The sequence below is a fragment of the Salvelinus fontinalis genome, chromosome 19 (genome assembly GCF_029448725.1).
Source record: "Salvelinus fontinalis isolate EN_2023a chromosome 19, ASM2944872v1, whole genome shotgun sequence".
NCBI lineage: Eukaryota > Metazoa > Chordata > Actinopteri > Salmoniformes > Salmonidae > Salvelinus > Salvelinus fontinalis.
The window spans coordinates 41,342,970-41,357,969 of record NC_074683.1 but is presented as its reverse complement, the minus strand read 5'-3'; the positions used below and the strand labels follow the sequence as shown (position 1 = coordinate 41,357,969).

General features: G+C 44.5%; 1 protein-coding gene across 6 annotated transcripts in view; it reads right to left on the bottom strand.

The window, feature by feature from the left end:
- The window catches only part of LOC129816739 (interleukin-1 receptor accessory protein-like 1-B), a 347,946-nt gene that overhangs the window by 168,744 nt on the left and 164,202 nt on the right, over window positions 1–15,000 (bottom strand). For all 6 annotated transcript variants that reach the window (XM_055871558.1, XM_055871562.1, XM_055871561.1 and 3 more), the window contains exons 3-4: window positions 11,390–11,675; window positions 6,379–6,565 (exon numbers count right to left, since the gene is read on the bottom strand). In XM_055871558.1, the coding sequence (XP_055727533.1) occupies window positions 6,379–6,565; window positions 11,390–11,675 (473 nt within the window). The remainder of the gene's footprint in view (window positions 1–6,378; window positions 6,566–11,389; window positions 11,676–15,000) is intronic.

The following is a 15,000-nucleotide window of genomic DNA, read 5'->3' as shown; positions in this document are numbered from 1 at the left end:
CCGTTTATTCCCAATGAGCTATTGGAGAGCGAGTTATTGCGCTTAGGGAAGTTTGCAAGTTCAATTAAGATTGTCCCGTTGACAGGTTATGTCGTTTCAAACACCCGGCTCTGAAACAGGTTGTCGTTTCAAACACCCGGCTCTGAAACAGGTTATGTTGTTTCAAACACCCGGCTCTGAAACAGGTTGTCGTTTCAAACACCCGGCTCTGAAACAGGTTATGTTGTTTCAAACACCCGGCTCTGAAACAGGTTATGTTGTTTCAAACACCCGGCTCTGAAACAGGTTGTCGTTTCAAACACCCGGCTCTGAAACAGGTTGTCGTTTCAAACACCCGGCTCTGAAACAGATTGTCGTTTCAAACACCCGGCTCTGAAACAGATTGTCGTTTCAAACACCCGGCTCTGAAACAGATTGTCGTTTCAAACACCCGGCTCTGAAACAGATTGTCGTTTCAAACACCCGGCTCTGAAACAGATTGTCGTTTCAAACACCCGGCTCTGAAACAGGTTGTCGTTTCAAACACCCGGCTCTGAAACAGATTGTCGTTTCAAACACCCGGCTCTGAAACAGATTGTCGTTTCAAACACCCGGCTCTGAAACAGATTGTCGTTTCAAACACCCGGCTCTGAAACAGGTTGTCGTTTCAAACACCCGGCTCTGAAACAGGTTGTCGTTTCAAACACCCGGCTCTGAAACAGGTTATGTTGTTTCAAACACCCGGCTCTGAAACAGGTTGTCGTTTCAAACACCCGGCTCTGAAACAGATTATGTCATTTCAAACACCCGGCTCTGAAACAGGTTATGTTGTTTCAAACACCCGGCTCTGAAACAGGTTATGTCGTTTCAAACACCCGGCTCTGAAACAGGTTGTCATTTCAAACACCCGGCTCTGAAACAGGTTATGTTGTTTCAAACACCCGGCTCTGAAACAGGTTGTCGTTTCAAACACCCGGCTCTGAAACAGATTATGTCGTTTCAAACACCCGGCTCTGAAACAGGTTATGTTGTTTCAAACACCCGGCTCTGAAACAGGTTGTCGTTTCAAACACCCGGCTCTGAAACAGATTATGTCGTTTCAAACACCCGGCTCTGAAACAGGTTATGTCGTTTCAAACACCCGGCTCTGAAACAGGTTAAGTCGTTTTGGTGACAGGTGTTTATGTTTTTGGACTCAACGAAGCAGACTTTGGAGTTATCGTTTAAAGTCAAGTATGACAACAGACTGTATATGGCTTATGCTAGTACGGGCAGTCAACGGTGTTTTGAGTGTGGGGATGTTGGCCATAAGCAACATGCTTGCCCGAAAAGGGAGAAGGCGGAGGGAGGGGCGCAGGTGGTCCTCGTAACACCTGGGCCCCCTGATGTAGGGAGAGGTGGGACGACAGTGGTAGAGCAGCCACAAGCACCTGTTGCTGAGGAACAAGTTTTCCGTGTTGAGGGTACAGAGTTTCAACTTGTACCAGAGGGGAACATAGCGTCTGTTATGCAGCAGAAAAATATTGTTGTAGGAGGTCGGATCTTGGGAGCCATTTCCTCAGACTGGTGAGGAGACGCCCAGTATGAGTGATGGGGTACAGGAGGGGGTTCATGTGGACCTAGTCTCCCAAGTAGAGGAGGAGATCCCCACTACAAGTAATGGTGTACAGGAGGGGGTTCAGGTGGGGCTAGTCTCCCAGGTAGTGGAGGAGATGCCCGGTACGAGTGACGGGGTGCAAGTGGGGAGTGTTGAGAGGGAGGTGGTAGAGGGGAGTCAGGGGTCTATTGCCTCAGTTGAGGAGGATCAGGAGAAGGATATGGATATCTCTAAGATAGCAGCTGGCGAGGACTCAATTTACAATCTAGAGGAGGTAAATGGGTTCCTGGATCAGACTTTTGGTAAATCTGTCAAATTGGTAGATTTTTTTTATGTTGATAAGTTTGTGAGGTCAGCTGTGATGTTACAGAAGACGGTGGGGTTAGACCAGTTAAGTGAGAAGAAGCGTTTTCGCTTGAGGAAATGTGTTACTGCTGTTACGGCAGCAAAAGGTGGTGGGAAACGTGATAAGGTTAAGAGAAAATTAAAACAATTAAAACAAATAATGATGACCATTGCCTCATAGGGTGTTTTTTTCTCTTTGTCTGGTTTCTCTGTGGTTTCTTCTGCTTTTATTTTCTCTTTTCTATATGGAGGTACTAAGGGTAGGCTCTCTCAATATTAATGGGGGAAGGGACAGGAATAAGAGGGCTTGGGTATTAGAAGTAATAAAACAGAAAAGGCTTAATGTAGTTTTCCTACAGGAGACACATAGTGATGAGGCTAATGTAGTTGACTGGGGTATGTGGTGAGAGGGGCAGCAGATACTCAGTCATGGTATTAATTTCAGTGAAGGGGGGGCAATTTTGTTTTCCTCAGGCTTAGGGGTGACTGTGGTATCTGCAACAGAGATTGTCAAGGGTCAGGTTTTATTGGTCAAGGCAGATGTTATAGTTTTTTTGTTTTTGTTTTTTATGTTTATGCTCCTAATGAGGATACAGAGCATATTGCAGTATTTGATCAAATAAAGGAAACCTTAAGACAGTGTTACCAAGAGGGGTGTATGGTTTTATGGGGGGACTGGAACTGTACAGTGGATTTTACTATTGACCACACTGCTGAAGAACCTCACCTGCGGTCAACTACTTGTCTGTCTGGTCTATTAACTGAGTTTGAGCTCTCTGATGTGTGGAGAGTAAGGAATGCAACATTTAGGCTGTACACATGGTTAAAAGTTAATGAAGGTCATGTCAGATTAGACAGGTTGTATGTATCTGATCACTACTGTAGTAGGGTTGGAAGGTGTGATTTTACTTCTGAGGATTGTTCTGATCACCATATTGTTACTGTTGATATTCACTTGTCCTGTCCATGAAAGTCATCACCTTATTGGTATTTTAATGTTAAATTGTTACATTATGTCATGTTTTGTGAAAGGTTTTGTTGTTTTGTGAAAAATGTAGGTTTACAAAAGGGAATTTTGAGTCCTTGAGACAATGGTGGGAGGTTGGAAAGGCCCAAATACAATTGTTTTGCCAACAATATACTGCTCTGTCTCATATTGAAGTTAAAGAGACTATCAAGGCCCTTGAACAGGACATCAAATCTATTGAATTGAAGTTGCTCATTCAGAATGACCCCTGACTAGTCATGAACTTACAGGACAAGAAACATGAACTGAGGTCGTTTCTACATGAAAGAGTGTAGGGTGCCTTGATGAGGTCTCGCTTTGCTACCCTCAAAGATATGGATGCTCCTGGTACTTTTTTTTATAACTAGGACAGTCGACATTGCAACGCAAACAGATGGTCTGCCTTCGTCTCCCTGATGGGAAGGTGACCACGGATGACAGTGAAATGCGCCAACATGCCGTGGATTTCTACTCTATAAGGTGGATGATTGTGATTCTCTTTGTACTGAACAGATGTTACATGGACTTCCTCAATTGGGCCCTGAGCAGAGAGTTGATTTGGACTCTGACATTACTCTGCAGGAGCTGTCCACAGCAGTTATGCAGCTCTCATCAGGCCGAGCCCCTGGCATCGATGGTTTACCATCTGAGTTTCGGGGATCTGTTGGGGGGATTTTTCTGAAGTGGTGTGTGAATCTTTTCATGAGGGTTCTCTTCCTGTTTCCTGTCAATGTGCTGTGCTTTCATTGTTGCCAAAAAAGGGGGATTTGGCTCTTCAAAAAAATTGGCGACCTGTTGCTTTGCTGTGCGCAGAATATAAAATTGTATCTAAATGTCTCTCAGACAGGTTGAAAGAGTATCTGGGGCTGTTGGTCCACAAGGACCAGTCTTACTGTGGACCTGACCGCTCTATAGTTGATAACTTGTTTCTAATAAGAGATGTTTTAGACATCTGTAAACTTCTTTGGATCAAGAGAAGACCTTTGACCGTGTAGACCACCAGTAGTCATTCAAAACAATGAAAGCTTTTGGGTTTGGGGATGGTTTTCTTGTCTTGGATAAGTTTACTGTATACTGGGGCCTCATATATGTAGAAGGTGGGGGGGTGGTTTGAGCTGCCCCATCCCCGTCCAAAGGGGTATCAGGTAGGGATGCCCAATTTCAGGGCAGTTATATTATCTGGCAATTGAACCAATACTTTGTTTTTTAAGAGCGAGGCTTACTGGTTTCTCTGTGCCAGGGGTAATGAAGGGTCCCACGATAGCACTGTCTGTGTATGCAGATGACGTGACCGTTTTTATTACAGGGGCTGAGGATGTTAAGGTTTTCTCAAACACTTTAAAGGTGTATGAGGGGGCCTCCTCAGCTAGAGTCAATTGGGAAAAGAGCGAATCGCTGTGGGCAGGTCAGCTTTAGACGGGGTCCGCACCACAGTTACCAGGGGCAAATCAGTGGGGCAGAGATGGGATGAAGACTTTGGGGGCTCCGATGTCTTTCAGAAAAAGAACTGGGAGGGTGTAGTGGAGAAAGTGTGTGCCAGATTGTCAAGGTGGAAATGGGTGCTACCCCAGCTGTCTTATAGGGGAGGGGTGCTGGTAGCCAATAATCTTGCTGCCTCTACCCTGTGGCTCAGACAGATGACTTTACAGCCACTGGGGGGCCTGATATAAGAGCTTCAGAGGACCCTTGTCAATTTATTTTGGTCTGGACAACATTAGATTAAAGCTGTGGCCCTGTGCCTGCCACTGCATGAGGGTGGGCAAGGTCTGGTGGACATTTCTTCCAGGATCATGGCTTTCCGGCTTCAAGTAGCCCAGAAACGGTTGTACTGTGACGGTTCTAGCTGGGTCGACGCAACCTATACATTGATGAGGAGAGTTGGCTGTTTGGGCTTAGACAAGCACCTTTTCCTCTTAAAGCTGGAGGGGGTGATTTGTCTGGCTTGACTCCTTTCTATGAGTCTGTTAAACAGGCTTGGAGAGTTAATGTCAAGTCCCGTAAGACCGGCACCCCACCAGGGATGTGGCTTTTGAAGAACCTCTTTTTTACAACACTGCCATCCAGTCCCGTGCTGTGGGTTCAGCCAGCCTGCGTTCATGCCTGTTAGGTGTGGGGTGCACCAAGCTGGGTCATCTGATGCGGAGTAGGAGCAGATCGTTGGAGGAGCTGGGAGAAAAAGCGGGGTTCCGATCATCTCGCCTACTGAGGAAGGTCGTAGCTGAGGTCTGTAATTCCTTGCCAGTACTTCATCGGCAGTATGAAGGGTTCAAATCAATGAGGTGGGTGTGTTTGGTCCAGGTGCCTCCCCAAAAGGCTGTTGGTGGTCTCTATATAAACTACCTATTGAAAAGAGGACAGCTGACCTCCAATGGAGGATAATACATGGAGCCATAGCCACCAATATGCATCTGGTACACCTGGATCCTACTGTTGGGGAGGAGTCTGAAACTCTGGCACATCTGTTCTTACAGTGTCCCAGGTTGGTCGGGATGATTGACCTGATCCCTAGCTGGTTCTCAACTCTGGGAGAGGTGTTCTCTTCCCAACAGTTTATATTTGGGCTAAAGTACAGGTTCAGTTGAAGGGTTGTAGTTCGTTTGCTTCATTTTGTGTCAGGGGCAGCTAAATGAGCAATATGGAAGACCTGAAAGAACAGTATTCGGGGACAGGGGTCTGTAAATGGGGTGGGAATGCTGGAGGGGATGTTGGCAGCAAGACTGAGGAATGAGTTTGCCTATTACAAAATGGTTAATAACATGGATCTGTTTATGAGTATATGGTGTATTCAGAGGCTGTTGTGTTTAATTGATGTGTAACTATGGTTTTGTGTGAGTGTTGTCGTGTTGTTTGTTCCCAATAAAAGTTATTTAAAACTCTCTCTCTCTCTCTCTCTCTCTCTCTCTCTCTCTCTCTCTCTCTCTCTCTCTCTCTCTCTCTCTCTCTCTCTCTCTCTCTCTCTCTCTCTCTCTCTATTTTCCGCAGGGCAAAGTGAACTATAATATAAAAAGGTTCTCTCCTCATCAGTGTGTGAATAATGAATCCCATCTTTGTGAAAGCCCTCTGTTCCTCTGTCTCTGTATTCATGTACTGTGTGTTTCTCCTAAGATGACCTCTACACTGATACTGGTGCACTGCAGACAGGTGCAGGTGTCGTGTAATTCTCCTATTATTAACAAATCCCCAGGCCCCCACGGACACAGCTTTTTCCATTGAAACAACGGACACAGCTTTTTCCATAGAAACAACTAGGAAGTTATCTGAAAACAAAGCAATGAGGCACCATCTTCACCAAGTTAAATCAGACACACACACACACACACACACACACACACACACACACACACACACACACACACACACACACACACACACACACACACACACACACACACACACACACACACACACACACACACACACACACACACACACACACACACACATCTCTCACCTTAAACCAGATGATATGGGGGTCTTTCCCAGGTTCTATGTAGTCTTCTATGTCTGGACAGGTGATGTCTTTGCTCTTGCTGAGTTCGGCCTTTTCCATATGTCTCATGTCAGAGTTGTAGCAGAGGTCTGTGTCGTTCTCAGCCACGTGGAGGGACATGGACACCTTCATACAGTAGGTTGAATTCCTGGAACACACCAGCACAACCAACAGGTCACTGACAAGATTCAGACCATAAGAGAAAATGCATAGTCACAACTCTTCCTATTCCTGATTTACATTAGCTTTCTTTTTTCTCTCTCTGACTGTATGTTTTACCTCCTCTTCTCCTGTCCTCATTCCTCCCACACGCACACAAACACAGGCAAAAAACACATGCACACACACATTGTCGGAGATAGTGCTAACGACGTGTTCATCAGCTTACTGAACCAACGACTCAGGCTCACGACCACTATTGAAATAATGGAGGGCCATGCAGCCTGCCCTGGGAATACTAATGACATAACAGACACCACACACACACACACACACACACACACACACACACACACACACACACACACACACACACACACACACACACACACACACACACACACACACACACACACACACACACACACATGGAGAGACAGGGGATGGAAGGAGTGGAAGAACCTGCTTAGTCATCACAGTGATATAATAGCCCTCTGACAGCAGAGGAGCAAGCCCGTGGCATTGAAATACTGAAGGCTGGGTCTAAATACAGTCAAATGCTGAAGGCTGGGTCTAAATACAGTCAAATGCTGAAGGCTGGGTCTAAATACAGTCAAATGCTGAAGGCTGGGTCTGAATACAGTCACATGCTGAAGGCTGGGTCTAAATACAGTCAAATGCTGAAGGCTGGGTCTAACTACAGTCAAATGCGGAAGGTTGGGTCTAAATACAGTCAAATGCTGAAGGCTGGGTCTAAATACAGTCAAATGCGGAAGGTTGGGTCTAAATACAGTCAAATGCTGAAGGCTGGGTCTAAATACAGTCAAATGCTAAAGGCTGGGTCTAAATACAGTCAAATGCTGAAGGCTGGGTCTAAATACAGTCACATGCTGAAGGCTGGGTCTAAATACAGTCAAATGCTGAAGGCTGGGTCTAACTACAGTCAAATGCGGAAGGTTGGGTCTAAATACAGTCAAATGCTGAAGGCTGGGTCTAACTACAGTCAAATGTTGAAGGCTGGGTCTAAATACAGTTAAATGCTGAAGGCTGGGTCTAAATACAGTCAAATGCTGAAGGCTGGGTCTAAATACAGTCAAATGTGGAAGGTTGGGTCTAAATACAGTCAAATGCTGAAGGCTGGGTCTAACTACAGTCAAATGCTGAAGGCTGGGTCTAAATACAGTCAAATGCTGAAGGCTGGGTCTAAATACAGTCAAATGCTGAAGGCTGGGTCTAACTACAGTCAAATGCTGAAGGCTGGGTCTAAATACAGTCACATGCTGAAGGCTGGGTCTAAATACAGTCAAATGCTGAAGGCTGGGTCTAAATACAGTCAAATGCTGAAGGCTGGGTCTAACTACAGTCAAATGCTGAAGGCTGGGTCTAAATACAGTCACATGCTGAAGGCTGGGTCTAAATACAGTCAAATGCTGAAGGCTGGGTCTAACTACAGTCAAATGCTGAAGGCTGGGTCTAAATACAGTCAAATGCTGAAGGCTGGGTCTAAATACAGTCAAATGCTGAAGGCTGGGTCTAACTACAGTCAAATGCTGAAGGCTGGGTCTAAATACAGTCACATGCTGAAGGCTGGGTCTAAATACAGTCAAATTACTTCATTTTATTGTCTACTTTCCTTCAATATGAGTCATTTGAGAAAGCCAGTGGCATGACTGAAAAATAGGCTCATTGTCTGTAGCGGATGTGACGTCATCTCTTCAGATATACGGTACCATTCAAAAGTTTGGACACACCTACTCATTCCAGGGTTTTTCTTTATTTTTACTATTTTCTACATTGTAGAATAATAGTGAAGACATCAAAACTATGAAATAACACATATGGAATCATGTTGTAATCAAAAAAGTGTTAAACAAATAAAAAAATATTTTATATTTGATATTCTTCAAAGTAGCCAACCTTTGACTTGATGACAGCTTTGCACACTCTTGGCATTCTCTCAACCAGCTTCACCTGGAATGCTTTTCCAACAGTCTTGAAGGAGTTCCCACATATGCTGAGCACTTGTTGCCATTCCCAACACCACCGCCCCCATCTCTCTGCCTTGTGTGACCTGTGTAGCATATGGGGCTTCATTTCGTTACATTAACTTTACTGCTGGCCAGATGCTTCCTTTCAAGCTACATGACAGGCTTTCATATTATATAGTCAAGTTATGGAAGTAATAAGAGAATCCCCTCTCCCATAGAAACACCTAACCTCCAGACCATAAAACACACACAGCTGAGGCTGTCAGACACTGCACCAGGCTACTAGAGATATAGCCAACAGGCTGGCTGGGAGGCTCTCTTACTGTGGGACGGAGCTAACTGAGAATAGGGTAAAGTAGGATTGGACTGGAAACCGTAACCAGATGTTAGATAATGCAATGACTGTGTTATTTAAAATGTTGTGTTTTTATTTTGCCTAAACACACACACACACGTACAGGTACACGTACACCCGCCTAAGAGCTTCGGAGGTGTAAATGTTGACATGATGAGGGAGATTATCAGAGATGACCTCGTAGCGGAGGGGACACCTGAGCCAATCAGATGGATGGAGTCCCAGGGGAACCAATGAGGGAGCTCTCTACTTGTTAAATATTGAAACTAGGGGATCACTGCGGGATTGTGGGACATTTTTTGTGGTGTTTGATTGATGGACTGTCGGGTCGACAATTCGTCCAAACTTTAAAAAACTGTTTCACTCCAAGCTTTAGTCTCCAACTCGCATTAGCTTCCATTCCCCACACATTAGTATCCCTCACATATGTTCGTTCTCAGAGTAATCACAACAGGAAAACACACACGCAGACCACTGAGAGATACAGGCTCATTTGAGAGGTGGTGAATTCATTCAGTGGGAGACACGTGCATGGACTACAGAGGTGGAGGGAGGGAGATTGTTTAGAGGAGAGAAAACACTGGAGGTGACAGCTTTACATTTACATTAAGTGGGGATGGAGAGAAAGAAAAAGAGAGAGGGAGAGGGAGAAACAGAAACAATGAGAGAGAAAGAGAAAGGGGGAGAGAGGAAGAGAGATAGAGAGAGGGGGTAGAGGGAGAAAGCGAGATAGAAAGAGGGGGTAGAGGGAGAAACAGAAACAAGGAGAGAAAAAGAGAGAGGGGGAGAGAGAGGAAGAGAGATAGAGAGAGGGGGTAGGGAGAGAAAGCGAGATAGAGAGAGGGGGTAGAGGGAGAAACAGAAACAAGGAGAGAAAAAGAGAGAGGGGGAGAGAGGAAGAGAGATAGAGAGAGGGGATAGAGGGAGAAACAGAAACAAGGAGAGGAAAAGAGAGAGGGGGAGAGAGAGAAAGCGAGATAGAGAGAGGGGGTAGAGAGAGAAACAGAAACAAGGAGAGATTGTTATGTAGATTAAGTCACCTTCACACATACACTGATGGGAAAAATTTGGTTCCAGACAGCAAAGGAGAAAAGGGACTAACACACACACACACGCACGCACGCACGCACAAACACGCACGCACGCACGCACGCACGCACGCACACACACACACACACACACACACACACACACACACACACACACACACACACACACACACACACACACACACACACACACACACACACACACACCACACCACACCATATCTTCTTCAGGGAAAAACATCTGGAGGGTTTCAATGCTAAGCTGTACTTTCTCCACTGAAGGGTTGATCTATATTTAGATATAGCCAACTCTATGTAGCAGCATCCTCCAATGCACCACAATACCGTAAGACTATCTACACCCTCCAAACAGTTCATAATAACCAGTCAAACTTCAAGTGAATGGTTGAAAATATGACTAGACTTCAACAATACGATCAGCAATCACTGAGAAAAACCAGGAGACAAAAACAAATGCTGTAATGTGGGGATATCGACTGTACAAGCAGCAATGGACTCCTTTCTGTCTTTCTCTCTCCCCCTCTCCCCCCCTCACACTCTCTCTCCCCCTCATGCTCTCTCTCTCTCTCCCTCTCTCTCTCTCTCTCTCTCTCCCTCTCTCCCTTTCTCTCTCTCTCTCTCACACACACACACACACACACTCACTCTATTTTCCCAGCAGAGATGCTTGGTGGAAGTGTTTGGTTCATGTGTGCTAAAATTTGCGACTCAGAAGCTTACCCTCCAACAAAAAGAGAATTGATTTAAGCTCAGTGGCAAATCTCCAAAGTGCGTCTCTGATTAGGTTACTGGAGAACTCTTGAATCCCACCGTGAATAACATCTGAATACATGAAGCCTTTTAACACTTTAAAACACTGGAGAACGTTTCCTAATGCATGTGACCTGCTTGTCTAGTGTCATACACATAGACAGATGTAGACGAAGTTCTCAGTGTGCTGGCCATAGAAATGTTTTTTTAAAGTAATGGTCAAGTCTTAGAGAGGGAGAGAGTGAAGGAGAGAGAAGGAGGGAGAGCGTATTATGTTGCCTCCAGGCCTATGAGAAACATCCACTTCAGACCCTCTCGACAGAACAACAAAAACACAACCCCTTTGATTCTGACTCAGCCGGAGAAAGAAGGGGGGAAGAGATCATGAGAGAGAACGAGTGCGAGTGAGAAAGAGTTGGAAAGAGAGACTCAGCAATCAATATCACAGAGGAGTATGCACGGTTAAAAGTAGAGGGATAGAATAAAGGAGGAAGGGGGCATGTAGCTAAAAGAGTAAATAATCCCTAGTTTCCCTAGTTTGTCCCTCGTGTCTTACCGTAGCTCTAGTATCCCTACTGTTCCTCCTATCTTACCGTAGCACGCAGGAGTAGACTGGAGCAGTAGAGCACAGTTTGTCCCTCATGTCTTACCGTAGAACGCAGGAGTAGAGGCCCACGTCCTGGAGGTCGGCCGGTCTGAACCAGATGGCGTCCTCCTCCTTGCTCATGCGCACGCCGTTGAAGGAGATGGGCTCCTCGAAGTCTCCGTGGCCCAGGCCAGTGCTGCGGTACCACATGAGGCTGAGGCCCACGCTCTGAGCCTGGCTGTAGTTGGCCCGGATGTAGCCATAGAACAGGGCACACTTCAGCCTCACCGGCTCTCCCTGCAGCACACGGTACTTCAGGTAATCCACTGACCAGTCTGTACAGAGGTCAACTATGGAGAGACAGAGAGAGAGAGAGAGAGAGAGAGAGAGAGAGAGAGAGAGAGAGAGAGAGAGAGAGAGAGAAAGAAAGAAAGAAAGAGAGAGAGAAACAGTATGTTATATTTTACTGAGTTAGCTATCCTCAAGACAGAGGAGAGAGAGTTAAATTCTTCTTTGTAGACAAGTCCGTACAGCTGTCAGCTATGGGGAGGGGTGGGTTACACATGTTTCTATCCTACCATCATTAGCCCCCTCCTCCTCACTCAGTAAACATGGAAACAAAACAACAATGTTGTGAACTGAGCGAGAGAATATTACATCTGGGAAAACAGATTTCAGCTGAATTTCATCAGTGTGGCCTTGGTGGATGCTAAATCGGTGTGTGTGTGTATTTCCGTCTGTGCCACTTTCAGTTCGTATTCTCTCATCTTCTCTCCTCCATTTCCATCCTTCTCACAAACGTTTACACCTGGAAAGGTGTATGGAAGCAACTGTGACTGTCAAATATCTCCATCAGTGATGTCCGGACTAGAGGTCGACCGATTAATCGGAAAGGCCGATTAATTAGGGCCGATTTCAAGTTTTCCTAACAAACAGAAATCGGTATTTTTTTACACCTTTATTTAACTAGGCACGTCAGTTAAGAACACATTCTTATTTTCAATGATGGCTTAGGAACGGTGGGTTAACTGCCTTGTTCAGGGGCAGAATGACAGATTTTTCCCTTGTCAGCTCGGGGATTCAATCTTGCAACCTTACGGTTAACTAGTCCAACGCTCTAACCACCTGTCTCTCATTGCACTCCACGAGGAGCCTGCCTGTTACGCGAATGCAGTAAGAAGCCAAGGTAAGTTGCTAGCTAGCATTAAACTTATCTTATAAAAACAATCAATCAATCATAATCACTAGTTAACTACACATGGTTGATGATATTACTAGTTTATCTAGCATGTCCTGCGTTGCATATAATCGATGCGGTGCGCATTCGCGAAAATGGTACCTAACCATAAACATCAAAGCCTTTCTTAAAATCAATACACAAGTATATATTTTTAAACCTGCCTATTTAGTTAATATTGCCTGTTAACTTCTTGAGAATACAGGGGGTGCTGTTTTCGCATTAGCATAATTTCCTCTACAGATTAAACTGCCTCTTATTCAATTATTGCTGTTACTATATGCATATAATTAATACCATTGGATAGAAAACAAGCTATGGTTTCTAAAACCGTTTCAATTTTGTCTCTGAGTGAAACATAAGTCATTTGACAGCACTTTCCCTGAGCAAGAAGAAGATTGCAAGATGTGTATGCTCGCTTCAACGCTCTGCCTATATATGGTCACGCCACCTATGACCCGAAAAACACTTCATTCGTCTTCCTCTGGGTGTCAGGAAGACGTCAGAGGAGAAATTTTTTGTTTATCTTGTACTGACGTGAAATAAGACCTATTTCTTTAGCGTGACTGACAACTTCCGGTTCTCTGAAACGCGCGTTTTAGAGGTGCAATTGTCTTTTGTTATGCTGCCGTTACGGATGAAAACTATCTCCGTCTCGAAGTTTGTTTGATACATGTGACCATATCATCTTAATGTATGTTTTTTCAATATAGTTTAATCAGATTATTTGAATTTTTTCGGGAGTTTTGCCGTGTTCCGTTCTGTGAGTTTTTTAACTTTGGACAGAACCGTGCTAGTCGACTAGTACCTATGCTAAATGAAGAGGGAAAGTTGCCATTGTGAATGGATTGAACGACTCATCAGGACTAAGGACACCTTTATCAACATTCTGATGAAAGATCAGCAATAGTAAGACCCAATTTACGACGTTATTTCATATATCTGTCGTGCATGTGAACTGGTCGGGCGCGCCCAGCTGGTTCTGGCTGGCGTGGCTATGCTAATTTAGCGCTACATTTTGTTTTCGCTATAAAACATTTAATAAATCTGAAATATTGTTTGGATTCACCAGATGTTGGGCTTTCAATATCTGTACGCTGTGTATTTTTTCTGAAATGTTTTAAGACAAGTAATTAGTTATATGACGTTGGTCTCTGTAATTGTTCTGGCTGCATCAGCACTATATCAGATTGCAGCTGCAATGTAGAACTGTGATTTATACCTGAAAAATGCACATTTAAAAAAAAAAAACTATGCTATACCATAAATATGTTATCAGACTGTCATCTTATGAATTTGTTTGTTGGTTAGTGGCTATATATATTTTCATTTAGTCGAATTAGTGATAGCTACTGACGCAGGAAAAAACTGTTGGAGTAAAAAAATGGTGTCTTTTGCTAACGTGTTTAGCTAATAGATTTACATATTGTGTCTTCCCTGTAAAACATTTAAAAAATCTGAAATGGTGGCTTTATTCACAAGATCTGTGTCTTTCATTGGGTGTCTTGGACTTGTGATTTAATGATATTTAGATGCTACTATTTAATTGTGACGCTATGCTAACGATGCTAATCAGTGTGGGGGGGGGGGGGGGGGGGGTGGGGGGGGCTCCCGAATCCGGGTTAGGTACTCGGTAGAGGTTTTAACATGAATTTCTTTGTGTCACTTCTCGTGCAACAGAGTCAGGGTATATGCAGCAGTTTGGGCTGCCTGGCTCGTTGCAAACTGTGTGAAGACTATTTCCTCCTAACAAAGACAGCCAACTTCGCCAAACTGGGGATGATTTAACAAAAGCACATTTGCGAAAATTGCACGCAGAGTCAGGGTAAATGCAACAGTTAAGGCTGCCTGGCTCGTTGCGAACTAATTTGCCAGAATTTTACGTAATTATGACATAACATTGAAGGTTGTGCAATAACAGGAATATTTAGACTTATGGATGCCACCCGTTAGATAAAATACGGAACGGTTCCGTATTTCACTGAAAGAATAAATGTTTTGTTCTCGAGATGATAGTTTCCGGATTCAACCATATTAATGACCTAAGGTTCGTATTTCTGTGTGTTATTATCTTATAATTAAGTCTATGATTTGATGGAGCAGTCTGACTGAGCGATGGTAGGCACAAGCAGGCTCGTAAGCATTCATTCAAACAGCACTTTTGTGCATTTTGCCAGCAGCTCTGCTGTTTATGACTTCAAGCTTATCAACTCCCGAGATTAGGCTGGTGTAACCGATGTGAAATGGCTAGCTAGTTAGCGGGGTGCGCGCTAATAGCGTTTCAAATGTCACTCGCTCTGAGACTTGGAGTAGTTATTCCCCTTGCTCTGCATGGGTAACGCTGCTTCGAGGGCGGCTTTTGTCGATGTGTTCCCTCGTTCGAGCCCAGGTAGGAGCGAGGAGAGGGACGGAAGCTATACTGTTACACTGGCAATACT